Genomic DNA, 12,333 nt, shown 5'->3' with positions numbered 1-12,333 from the left:
ACCGAGCCCTGCAGGGCCACCACCAAGATGACCAGGAACACCGCGATCATGGTGAAGTACATGGATGCCACTTCCCGCAGCTTGAAGCTGGGGCAGGGGCAGGGCTTGCTCCCGGAGGTCTGCATGCTGGGCAGGACGGCACCCGCGCGCCTGGCTTTGCCCATTTATGCGCTGGCCCTCCTGGGCAAGCTGGGTAAGTGATACTCTTTAATTACATTTGGTTGTTGGGAAATTGGATTGTTGTATTGACCCCCCCACCTCCTGACCAAACGCTTGTCATTTGCTGCCTCCCCTTAATTGGCTCTAATTGCACATGGACATTATCAATAGCAATTGAATTCGACTGGGCTGATGTTATTCGCTCTTAAATCTTCCTTAGTGGCTGGAAAGGGCTGTCTACTCGCAAACTGCTCTTGCTGAGCCCTACGTGGACTCACTCTGCCCCGCTTGCGGTGCCTCTTGCCCAGCTCTGCAGGGCGAAAGCTCCGGGATAGCCCCAGGGGCCATCCCAGCCACAGCCCCCCATGTCCCCCAGCCTGGGATCACTTATCACCCAAAAGGTGACTAGGGAGGATCAAATCCCAGGGTCAGCTGCCTGATGGACACCTAACCCGCTCTGCTGGGTGCAGGTCAGGGTATCACTGTGTGCATCCCCATTTTCTTTTTGCTCCTCTGAGTAACCACGCAGGTCCATGCCTAGCAGGTCAGCTGGCCCAAACCCACCCTGGGGACCCCTCGGCTCCCCCCAGCCCTGTTGCGGCGTGTTGCTCAGGCTGTGCAAGGTCTGGGCTGGACCGCAGGGACCCGTCCTGCTGCACGTTCCCTCCCAGAGGCCCCGCCAACGGCACAAAGCCCGGGGAGCCGTTTCTGTGTTTGTTTATTTTTGGAGGCTGGCCTCCCTGGGGACATGTTTGCATGAGATGCTGCCGAAAGCTGAGCCAAGCCAAGCGACCCGGAGCCCCATGGTCCTTTAGTCGCTGCTGGGTTTAAAATGAACCTCTCCAAGCTGACTGCGGTGTCGTTTGCTGAAGCTCTCGTGGGTGTCAGAGCAGGTCCAGAGGGAGGGTCCCAGGAAAAGACATGTCCTTCCCACGTTTTGGGTGGTGGCAATGGTGCCTTCTGCTCCAGTGGGCCAGCCCGATAGCTCAGCCGGAGACAGTGTGGGAGCTGGCTGTTCTCCTCCCATGTCAGCCTCCATCCGTTTTTTAACCTGTTAATAATAGTTTTACATGTAATCTTGATCACACCTCCAGGAAAATGCTGCAAGAGTGTATTTTAGCAGGGTAGAGCCAGCCTGGCAGTGCTGAGCTGGGGTCCTGGCATCTCATGGGGTCTTTCCTGTGCACCCCAGTGTTGGAGACAGCCCAGCAGCCAGGGACAGAAAGGGCACAAACCAGACAGAGTCACCCCAGCTTGTCAATGCTCAGAGAAATCAAGGAAGAAAATTAGAATGAATGGCACGTTAGGAGCAGCATGCCGTATCGTTCATCAGAGTGCCTGGGAGGACGCGGGGAGTGTGAACAGACTCAGCCGCGATGGCTGGAGGAGGCAGCTGATGGGGACCGCAGCGAGGAAGTGACTTACTGCTGGGGAGTCCCAACTCCTACCCCCCTCCAAAATACCCCACGGGGATATATTATCTGTGGAGGGCACCTCAGGGACTCAGTTTACTTTTCCAGGTGGAAAATGACATTTTTGGTTAATAACTGTCACGGGAACAGAACTCAGCCCTTCTCAGCCTCCTGCCCCAGCAGCTCCAAGGCTGCTCTTCTCCCCAGTGCCAGGGAATGGCCCCCCCAACCCCGGGAGCCCTGGGGGCTTTGCAGTGCTGGCATTGCCTGGATTTCACCCCTGAGAGTACCTGGGAGAAATAAGGGTCCAGCGGTGCTGCCCCGGGTCTCCGGTCCGGCGGTTGCTGAGGCGGTGGTGACCCAAGTGCGGGTGAACGTTCCTGTCTGATTGCGTTTTCCTCCTGGCAGTTTCTCATCGGAGTGGTACAGAGTTTAGCACCGGGTGACCAGCACCTGGGATGTGCTCCTCTTGTCAAATGGCATTACTCTGGGATGGGACAAGGAGAGAATATCCGCCCTGCACTGATTATTTAGATAATTATCCCATGAGGTTGAGTGTCTCAGGAATAGGACGCAAATGGGAGATGCTTTGAGATTTGCTCTTCTGCTTTCTAATGATGCAATTAGCACAAAGGAGCCCTGATTGTGAGCAGGGCCTTGTCTGCGCTCCCAGGCTTTAAGTAATATTGACAGTGTTTGAAATATTTTCTCTGCAAAGCTAAATGCCAGAGAAAACACTGATTGTCCCCAAACAGCCAGAAATGAAACCCTTCCCTCTCCTCTCCTCTCCTCTCCTCTCCATGAATTATTTCTGGCCATTCCAAACCCAGCACAGCATTTAAGCAAAAATAAGGATCCCCATGCAAAGCCCAGCTCCTCTCCCACCCTAGGTCCCTTCAAAGGCCCTGCCTGCCTGGACCTTTGGAGATGATAAATATTTGTTATTTCTTTCCTTTTGTAGCAGCTGGGACCTTGGATCCAGTTTAAAGATACCTTTTGTCTCTCCCCCTCCCCCTTCTAATTTGTTTCAAGTCTGATGTATTCTCTTTCGGTTATTAACTTTTCTATGTTAATTGGAATTATAACGAACCGCCGCAAGCTCTTTGATACACACACACTGCCTTGCTTTAGTCTCAGAGTTTGTGGTCTTGTTTTATTAATGCTGGTTCACGTGACAAGCGATGCTCTCAGATGCCTTCTGTGCGGAGTCCCCTCTGGTCCCCTCTGGGGCTTGGGTTTCACTCGTGGTCCTTGCAGCAATGTCACGGGGGCAGATCCACATTTCCCAGCCTGTGTAATGAGGGGAAATAGATTCAGCTCAGCGCCCGGGTGTTTTAATGAATCATCAATGTGTGCATCTCTATGTTAAATTCGATGAGGTTTTACTGTCCTAAGATACAACCATTACCCAGGAATGTGGCAATTGATCCGGAGAGTCTCTCCTTGTCGGTGACCTGCTGGTTAGAGGTTTTGGTCTCTCGTTCAGCTTTATCAGGCAAAAGGCCAAAGCAGAGAGAAAGCCGGAGAGCTGAGCTCTCCCACAAGCGCATCCCTTGGCCCCATCCTGCACCCCGTGGGAGCAGTGACCCCAGTGCACAGCCCGGCCCCACACCAGCCCTCCTGCTGCTGCTGGTGTCAGCTTTAAAAGCACATGTCCGGATAGCTTAACGTGCGGGAGGTCATTAGAGCTGCCTGGAAGGGCTCCCACCCAGACAGCTCTTGGGGCCATACCCGCAGGAGGTGTGAACCGAACCCCCGCAGTGCCCCTGCACCTCCACCGCTCAACCGACCCGCAGCTCCGCTCATCTTCCCGAAGGAGGAGGCAGCAGCTCCCCTTCGCCTGAGGCTCCTGGGCTCGTTCCTGGACGCGCTGTGCTCTGAGATCCTTGTCTGAAAGCGTCAGATGGATGTCCCTCGTCCTCCAGCCCTGGCTGCTTGGGTAGACGTCTGGCTGCGTGACAAAAGCCCCTGGGAACAGATTTTTGCCTTGCCCCCCGTTTCTAACCTCCTCCAAGCACAGATTCATCCACTTCTCCTCCTCTCTTGGCTTTGTTTCCTCATTCTAAGGGGAAAGAAGCTGAGCTGCCAGCATGGCAGAAAGGCAAATGATCCTCACCGGGGGGGCGGGAGGGGGTCCTTAGCTAACGAGTTCTGCCTCTGTCTATTAGAGATGAAACCCCAGGTTGCTGGCGTGCACAAGTGGAGCTCCTGAGCTTTCCCATACAGAAGGAATTTGTGGTGGAACAGCATAACGCGGGTAGGTCAGCTTGAAAACAGCTGAACTTTGCAGATAAGCAGTGAGAATTTATTTAAAGAGAAAAAAATTATGTATATCTCTCTCTCCCCCCTTCAGTTTCTCCCCAGTCATTGCTCATAAATCCAGGCGAGTAGCGAGGATCCAGCTTTCCACTCATTGCTCCGGGTGTTTAAGACTTCAATGAGATGTAGAAATGCCAGTTTCCTGACTCCGAAACTCTGACCGCTCGGGGCTGACGCAGAGCGGCTTCCCGCGGGCCAGCTGCCGGGAGGAGCACCGGGAGGGCTGCAGGATGGGAGCCGTGGGTTCAGCCCCTTTCCTCGAACACAGAGCAGAGGCAGCGGCTTTCTGTACACCTGCAAGCTCTCGCCGGAGCTAACGCCGGCATGATTGCGCTGGCACTAACATGGGAGCATCCTGTGCTGGAGACGAGACTCGGGTCTCCCCGCACACCCCCCTGCCCCGCTCCAGGCAGAGCCTGCCAAACTCCCTGGCAGAAAAGAGCTAAGGGTACAGTAATGCACAGGGAATACCTGGAGCATGCCTTCAGCCCCCGGAGAAGGGCTATTTTTAATGGACAGTGCTCAGATGTGTCCCCCAGACCCCAGCTCGGCTGTGCTGGATGCCGTTCGAACCCCAGCAGCAGCATTAATGCCCTGCCGGGTGTTGCTGGCCTCGTCCTTTGCAGAGCCGCACGTCCAAACCCTCCTGGTGATGTGCTGAAACTACCATGGCCTTTCATTGCCACTAACGACCCTGGATGCAAAGCCAGCCCTCAAAGGAGATAAGCTGTAGTTTGCAGAGCCCTGAAAGCAGCAGTGCGTGCCATTTGTGATGGGGAGCTCGGGGAAGCAGCTGCCTCCATCGGCAGGAGGTGAGGGCTGCCTGCCTGGAACAAAGACTGACTTACAGGTAAGTAGGTTTAAACACAATTGATGCACCAAATCAGGGACTGAAGCAGGCAGCACCCCTCCGAGCTATAATCCATTGCCTCACTAACATAAATGGAAATTGAATTTGGGTGAGGGCAGGGAGGGAAGGGAAGCTCGCTGTCTGCTCCCGCATGGCCGGGTGCAGCTCTCCGTGCCCCGGGGGCTCTGCCGTTTGCAGCCCCCGTCCATGGCCAGCCAGCGCCAGGATCGAATTTGCCTCGGTGCTGATGAGGTTAGGCAGTGTCTGACTCAGGCTGGACCCGATGCGGTATGAGAAGGGGGAAGAGGAGGCTGGCACATCGGGGAGATGCTCAATTGTGCAGAGTCCCAGGGACCCCTGCCCTGATCAACGCTGTGTGCAATTTCTCTGGCCAGATCCACTCCTAACCCTTCGTACCGGAGCCGTAGAGTCTGGACCAGCCCTGTGGCTCACAGGAACTGTTCGATACACATCCCAGGGTCGGGAGAATTGTTTATCATCCTTTTTAAAAGGATCACTTTGCCCTGTTCTCTGCCCATAACAAATCAGAAGGGATCTGCAGGCTGCTCGTTGGCTTCGTTATGCACCGAGAGGGTGCTGGGGTGGCAAGTCTGAGTTTGCATTTGCCCAACAGAGGCACAGACAAGTATTTAATGTCTCTATGTCACCTGGGCCTTGCTGAGCCACAGTACGAACGATTTGGGGTGGTTATCTCTGGGCTGCATTGTTTTGCAAGGGACTGCACGGGAATCTCCGCACGTGACTGCAGCAGTTGCTATTTAACCCGCGGATGTGCTGGACGCTAACCGAGACAGGACACCGAGGAGACCGTGACCCAGCAGTGGTGGGAAGAGCCGTTTTCTCCTCCTTGCATGTGAGTTTGTGCCTTGCAGCACAAACGCTGTAAGAGCAACAAACGCTGTAACGTCCCCCTTGCTAAGACTCTGCTCGTTCCACCTTCTTGCTTTCTCCTAACCCGTTTCTCTTTTTTTGCCTTCCTCAGGACCAAATTTTCTCTCTCTTACACCAAGTAATGTCCGCTGCCTCACCCCCGACAAGGACCACGTCCGAAGGGGACCCAGCCCCAACCGTGCAGTCGGACCTCCCCACTGCCACTGCAGGAATCTCCCCAAATCTGAGACAGAACTGGACATCAGCTGCCCTTTACGGCTTGGTCCCGCTGCTCCTGCTCTGGCAGCGGAGGTGAGGACTGCCATGCACGGAGGCGAGCTCCCATCTCTTCTGCCTCCCCTCTCGGGCCAGCCATGCACCCGCGGCTCTTCTGCAGCACGAAAGGCAGGTGGATGGGCTGCGCCCAGCACCACGCCATGGTGAGCTGGTGATGGGAGAGCAAGGAAAAGGCCAAAGTTAGCAAAAGGAGAGCATCATTTGCTCTTTGGGAGGAGCTGCCTCGCCACGTGCTCGAGGCTGGGTGGGCAGCCAGGCCCCTTCCCACCAGGCTGCTTGCGCAGCTCAGCATCCCAGAGAAATTCCCTCCCCAGTGCTGCCGCAGCTGAGCCACCTAATGAAATCTAGTCGCCTGTGCATGCTATATTAGGGTTACCATGGATATGGTGCCACAAACACTGGGCTGTGGCTTTGTTATATAAACAGGAGAGATTGCCACAAATACCCAAAATATCTGAAAAGGACAGGAAGAGACAAAAGCGTTCTCTGGGTTTGTTTATAAAGGGTTGTGTGATCCAGTGGATAGCGCCAGTGGGAGAGATTTGTGTTAGCTTTGAGAAGTGGAGCATAACTGAACGGTGGTGTCGGACTCGGTAGCTCTGGAGACTCCCTCCGATCTTCCGCAGGAGGCTTCTAAAATGATTACAGAAGTTCTGCTGTCTAGGCTGCTTACTGACCCTGCTCGTGCCCGAGAGCTGGGCTCCCTGCAGATCGTGGTGTGAAGTGCATCGTTCTTCACACTCAAGTTCATCCTAGCTGAGCTTCACACAGATCTTGGCCCTACCTGGTTTCTGCCATATGCAAGGAGATCCTGCTGCCTGCAGCTGGTGGGGGCCAGGACTGGTGATGGTGGTGGAGACGTACAGTCATCATCACACCTGACCCTGCTCAGCAAGACCATTCAGCTAATCTCATACCATCTCAGGTACAGAAAGTCCCTTGTACAGTTTGAGGAATCATGTAATTTAAAGAAAAAAACTGCTCTAGAAATGGAGGTGGGATGTAAGGGAGATGGAGACATCAAAGTGGCTAAAATTGTATTGCACTCCCACTCCCCTGCCAATAAAAACACCATAAATAAAGTGGCTTTGCAATAACCATCTCCACGCATTGTAACACAGATTCATGTGTCCCTGCAAAAGATGCTCCAAGCAGGATAAACCCCGCTCTAGCCTCGTTCTGCAAGAGGCATGACAAGCTCGCTCCAGTCCTATCATGGGGATGGCTTTTCTCTTCCCAGCAGGTGCTACCCCCAAGCTCCCAGTCTCCATCAGTGGCTTCCTCTTCTCATCCTCCGTGCTCACCTGTGGGTGACGTCCCCAGCCCACGGCTGCTTTAGATCCCTCGTGGCCTTCCAGATGCCCTTCACCATGGGACGACCATTCATCCGCTTGTTTTCTCTCCTATCGCTCTCCCCGTGAATCCAAGCAGACATCTTTCCATGCTTCATTTTCTGGCATGTGGTGGAGAATACCAAACTCAGTAAGAAAAGATCTGCTTTATTGTTTAAAACCACACAAAATCCAGTTTTTGCTCTTCAGCTGCATGACACCCTGCATTCCCTGTCATCCCTGATTTTGCAGGACCCATCTTAATTTTCATGAAGTGACCTCTTGTGTCTCCAGAGTGGTGGGGAAGAGCTCTTCTTTGATTTGGTAGGAAACAACAATAAAAGGAGCTGGAATCTGCTGTGAGCATGGATCCAGGGGAAGGGCTGTCTGCCATGTGAGTTTTCGGGGGGGGTGGGTTGGTGCTGAGCCCTTTTGCGTGGGGCTCTGCTCTTTGATGCCAGCCTTTCTTGTTGCTTTTCCTCTAGCCATTGTGTTCTGGCACTAAGCTGCTTCCTGAAGATTACACAGCAAGCCAGGATCAACATCAAGAGGAGCCGATCCAGGCAAGGACATGGGGCCAAAAGAGCCTGAGGAGTTTGAAGATGGAGCTTTATCAGCTTAGCAAAAGGGTTGGTGCATTAAATGACAAAGGCTGCAGGCCCTGCACGCTTGAGGTTTGTAGCAGACAAGTTAGCAGAAGGTCTAATAGAGGATAGAAATAGCGAATAAATACGATTTCCTTCAGAAAACTCAACATGGCTTTTGTACAGGGAGTGCTTGCCTTACAAACCTCTTGACAACCTTAAAGGGGTCAATAAGCTTGAAGGGGAAGGTGTTTCCAGGAGATATGTTCTCTTTGGCTTTCCAAGGCTGTGACAGAAGGCTCTGCACTATCCCCACCATGGCCCAGATGCCCATGGAAGGATTATTCCTCCAGCTCCTCACATGGCCCTTCAAGCCAGCAGCCCCCCCAGTATGCATGCCTCTGGGGCGAGGACTGCCCTGTGTAAAGAGGCACGGGGGAATCCGTGGTGAGCACCCTTAAGCTCACCCCCTGCCTCCCTAAGCCCTTCCTTCTGTTGGCACTTCCAGCCGAAGCAGCGGCGGCACAGGATCACGTTCCAGCAAGTCTGGCACGTCACGTCGGGTGCAGAGGCGCGAGCTGACGGGTGCGATGCGACATGATGTGCCAGGCAAGCCCTGCCACGGAGCGGCTTTTAAACGCATGTTCCCTCAGAGCACCTCTGACCCACGTTGCTCTGGCTGAGGTCGATGTTACCCCGCGAGCCTTGGCGTACGGTGTCGGTGACGGGCTGGGGATGTTTAACACAGCGAGCGTGGAGCACGCTGGCTTGTGGCACTGGGTAATCCATCTGTTTGAGTTAAAACCACTTGTTTAAGAAGCAGTTTCTCTCTGTTGTTGCTTTGTTAACTCTTTTGAGCAGACGCATCCCTCGGCACTCTGAGGTCGTCACCTTCAAGGACAGAGACCTCTCAGAGTAACATGTGGCAGGCTTGGCCCCAGGGCATCTTCAGCTCCACACCTGCCCAAATCAGTGCTGCAAGGCACGGCAGCGGGGAGCAGTAGGTGCAGGAGGGACACCAAGCAAGGTCCTGGTTATGGGCGGTTGTTAGGACTGTGTTTATAAGCCAGGTGGTTCCTATATTGTTTGTGATTAAAGCAGGGGGGAGAAAGGCTGCCATGGAAGAGCACACACCTGGGGATCAGGCTGTTGTTCTCACCTAAACAAAAACATTGCATTTAAATCCAGTGAAGGTGGCTGAGGCGCTGTGAGCGTGTGCTCACGTCCCAGTGAGAAGAGGACAATGGAGTGGAGACCTTTCAGGCTGGATATTTGGGATCAGCTTGGAGACTGTCCCAGAGAAGGTGCCTGCATTATCACAGGGAAGAGGCAGAGCAAAGGACCCCGCAATTCCATCGGGACCAGAGAGCAACTGTCACTACGAGGAGTAACAGGTAAGCCTCTTCCTGCAAAGCTGCACACATGGGGCCCTACTTACTGCTGGGGAGCTTAAAGCAAAAAGCAATGCCACAGAGCAGCAAAGGAAAAGGCCCTGCCCTTAGGAATGGAAAAAGACAGTATTTGGCAGGTGACGACAAGGTCGTGCTGTCCCTGTACCTGGCTGCTGCATCCAAACCCGCTCCAGTGTCTGCGATAGGCAGAAGATGCGTGGTCTGTGCCTGCAAAATGCACGGGGCTGGTTTATTAGAGCCCTAACGCTGTGTTTCCCTGCTGGAGCAAAGCACTGGCAGAAGCAGTGTGATCCTTTGGCGGTATTAAGTGCCCTCTGCTACCCTATTTCAGCTGTTTTGGTTTTTTTGTTGCGTCTCTGAGAGGCCATGCACTTGATTTGTGTCGTGCCCACCAAACTGCAGTTGCTGAAAGAGGCTTGAATCTAGAAATGGCACCACTATCCCCCAGGCTGGAGGAGCACTGGGAATACGTACAGAAAACTGGGCAGTGTTTCAGTAGCCCATTGCTCCCAGCAATACCGAGGTTTGGTTGTGGTTTGTGGTCATGTAGCCCCTAGGTTAAGGGGAGTCTCAGAAGGACATGGGTCATGACAAGCAGATGGGAACCTGCCCTTCCCTGGTGGCAGTGCATTACGAGTTGCTCGCTGGGGATGGAGCAAGCTGGAGGTGGAAAAAAAAAGCCTAGAGAGTGGCCTTAGATGCTGAGCGAAGGGAAGATCATACAATATTCCTGGGCAGTTTGATCCCAAGTCCTGAGTCAAGTGTGAGGGAACCAAGGATTTTTGGGTGCAGGGGTGTGAATGTGTGAAGTCACGAAAGGATTTACGCTGAGAATAACCCACTGGTGGCGGTGGAGGAAAGCAGGTGTTTATAACCTGAATACTGTACTTAAAACCTACAAATGACTTGGCTCTTGGCTGCTGCTGGTCTGTTTATCCCACAAACTTGGCAGGCACAGGACACTTCCCAAATGGCAAGAGGGGTTGATAAAAGTTGAGACTGGCCAGCTGCCAGCTCGCGAGGCCATGGACTGGCTCCCAAACTGTGGATATTAATTAGCACTTTCCTTCTGTAAAAATTTATGTTGCAACGTCTAGGGGATCAGAGCTCTTTGAGCTCTGTGTTTGTACAGCCCCTAGCACGACAAGACCGTGCTCGCAACAGAGGTCTTGCACACCACTGCGATACAGATGTATATTATAAAAACATTTGTCTCCTTCATAGGTAACTGATCTTCACATAATTGCTCTTAGAGTAAGTGGACCTCGTGTTAGTCCAGAAAACAAGGTCTATATTTGCTCAAGGCAGCCCAAGTATTTGTTAAGTCGTTGTTATAACATTGTTTTTCCTTGTTTCTATCCTGGGCTCAGATTAGTGGCAAATTGCTTTGACATACTCACTGGGAAGCAAGGGGGCTGTTTATTGCAGTGCAGGAGTCCAGGCATAGAAACCGAAATGAATGGCCCAAGCAAAGAACCTCTATCGTTCATATTTCTGAACAAAGATTCAATGATAAATTGCTAGACAATGATGTTTGACCCATAAAAGCAATAAAAAGCTAAAATTGTTTTTTTCCTGGCATAGCTTTTCAGTATCTTTTGCACATAATCCAAGCAACCTTGAAGCAAAACTGAACAGGAACCATGACATAGACAGTTCAGTACTAACCAATATGGTCTATAACAATTAAACATTAATAGTCTTAAGTAGACTCTCTGAAGATAAACTATATTTTGCCCCCTTGCTTTCATTTCTTGTCATTAGACTGGGTGGCTTGCCTTTCAGATCTCTGCACAGGCGTTTGAACTGTGTGCAAAGTATGCTGAAATTACTGGCAGTAATTAGTTTATTTAGGGAGCAATTAATTAAAAGCGACTGTTTCCCTCTCTATAGATTAAAAGAGTGCTATAAGCGATACCATCTTAAAAAGAGCAGATGTGTTATAAAAGGACCAGAGACTAATTATTCTCATCAGTCAACAAGGACAGAACAAGTATCGATGGGCTAAAACTGCCGAAGAGAAAAATTAAGTTAGCTCTTAGGAATAACTTTGGGACTGCAAATGCAAGTCAGGCCAGGGAAATGAACGCTGTGGGGCAAAAGTCACGCGTCCCGACAGACGGAGGCAGCCCAGGCTGAGCACGCTCGTCTTCCCAGCGTCATCGCCAGGAGGCTGGAAGAGGCAGAAGGGTCCCTGCTACCTGAGGAGTTTGACAGCTCGCAGACAACGTGGGTGACAGCAGCCGAGGCTGATGGCAAGGGGTGCAATTAGGCAGGGCTGGCAGGGCCTCCTGAGACGTGCTGAGCATCCTCCATGCCCGGGGGAGCGAAGGCGCTGCGCTGCTCCGCAGAGAACCTGGGGACGAGCGGCTGCTGAGCCCAGGGGATGCAGTGGGAGAGCTGGGGCAGTTTTTGGTTCCCTGTCACACCAGCTTGGGGAGAGGGGACAACCTCAATGCATGGGTGTGACAGTCCTTTCCGTGCCGGTGCCTCTGCAGCAGTAGCCGGTTGCCCACTTGCTAGAGGGATAACAGCAGCTTGGATCGCCGGGTTTTGTCCCAAGTTCTGCTATTACCAAACACTGCTTTTTTCAGCTCTGGGAGGTGGTAACCACCCTGACACTAACGAAGTCTTGTGAATCCCCATCACCACTGCTAGTGCTGAACATGCACTAGTCGGTGTCTTCAGAGAAAGCTTGGGATGAGGACTTCTAAAGTAGCTGAGGTTGTGCTGGAACGGGCACGGATTTGGGAAGAGGAGACACGCTCCCCTCCCCAGGGGTGGCTGTCACCAAAATCAGACCGCAAAAACCTCAGCGCAGCTCCTGATAAACGGCGCACGGGACAAAGTCATGGCACGTGTAAAATGCCCCAGGACCCTTGGGGGGCTAAACGGGGGACGCTGTAGGGTTTGCCTTGGTTTTCTCCCCTTTCTCCCTGGGGTGGGGTGGGATGCTTTCCCTGCACCAACACCGGGGATGAAGGCTCCCTCGGCCAAACTGCGGTGTCCTGCGGCTCCGTGGGGGGGTGACCCGGCTCCGTGGGGGGTGACCCGGCTCTGTGAGGTGGTGACCCGGCT

At 53.0% G+C, this 12,333-nt stretch overlaps 1 protein-coding gene across 1 annotated transcript in view; it reads right to left on the bottom strand.

Moving 5' to 3' along the window:
• Positions 1 to 164, bottom strand: part of DBH (dopamine beta-hydroxylase (dopamine beta-monooxygenase)) — a gene marked incomplete at its 3' end in the record, with an annotated part of 14,281 nt that extends 14,117 nt beyond the window's left edge. Inside the window, 2 exon segments of the mRNA XM_009582965.1 lie at positions 1 to 5; positions 7 to 164. The exon segment at positions 1 to 5 is cut by the window's left edge and continues 203 nt beyond it. Coding sequence (XP_009581260.1) covers positions 1 to 5; positions 7 to 164 — 163 coding nt within the window.
• Between the last annotated feature and the right edge of the window lie 12,169 nt (positions 165 to 12,333).

This window comes from Fulmarus glacialis, unplaced genomic scaffold (genome assembly GCF_000690835.1).
Source record: "Fulmarus glacialis isolate BGI_N327 unplaced genomic scaffold, ASM69083v1 scaffold32778, whole genome shotgun sequence".
NCBI lineage: Eukaryota > Metazoa > Chordata > Aves > Procellariiformes > Procellariidae > Fulmarus > Fulmarus glacialis.
Note: the sequence above shows the minus strand (reverse complement) of the source record. Positions and strands in the feature narration are given on the sequence as shown.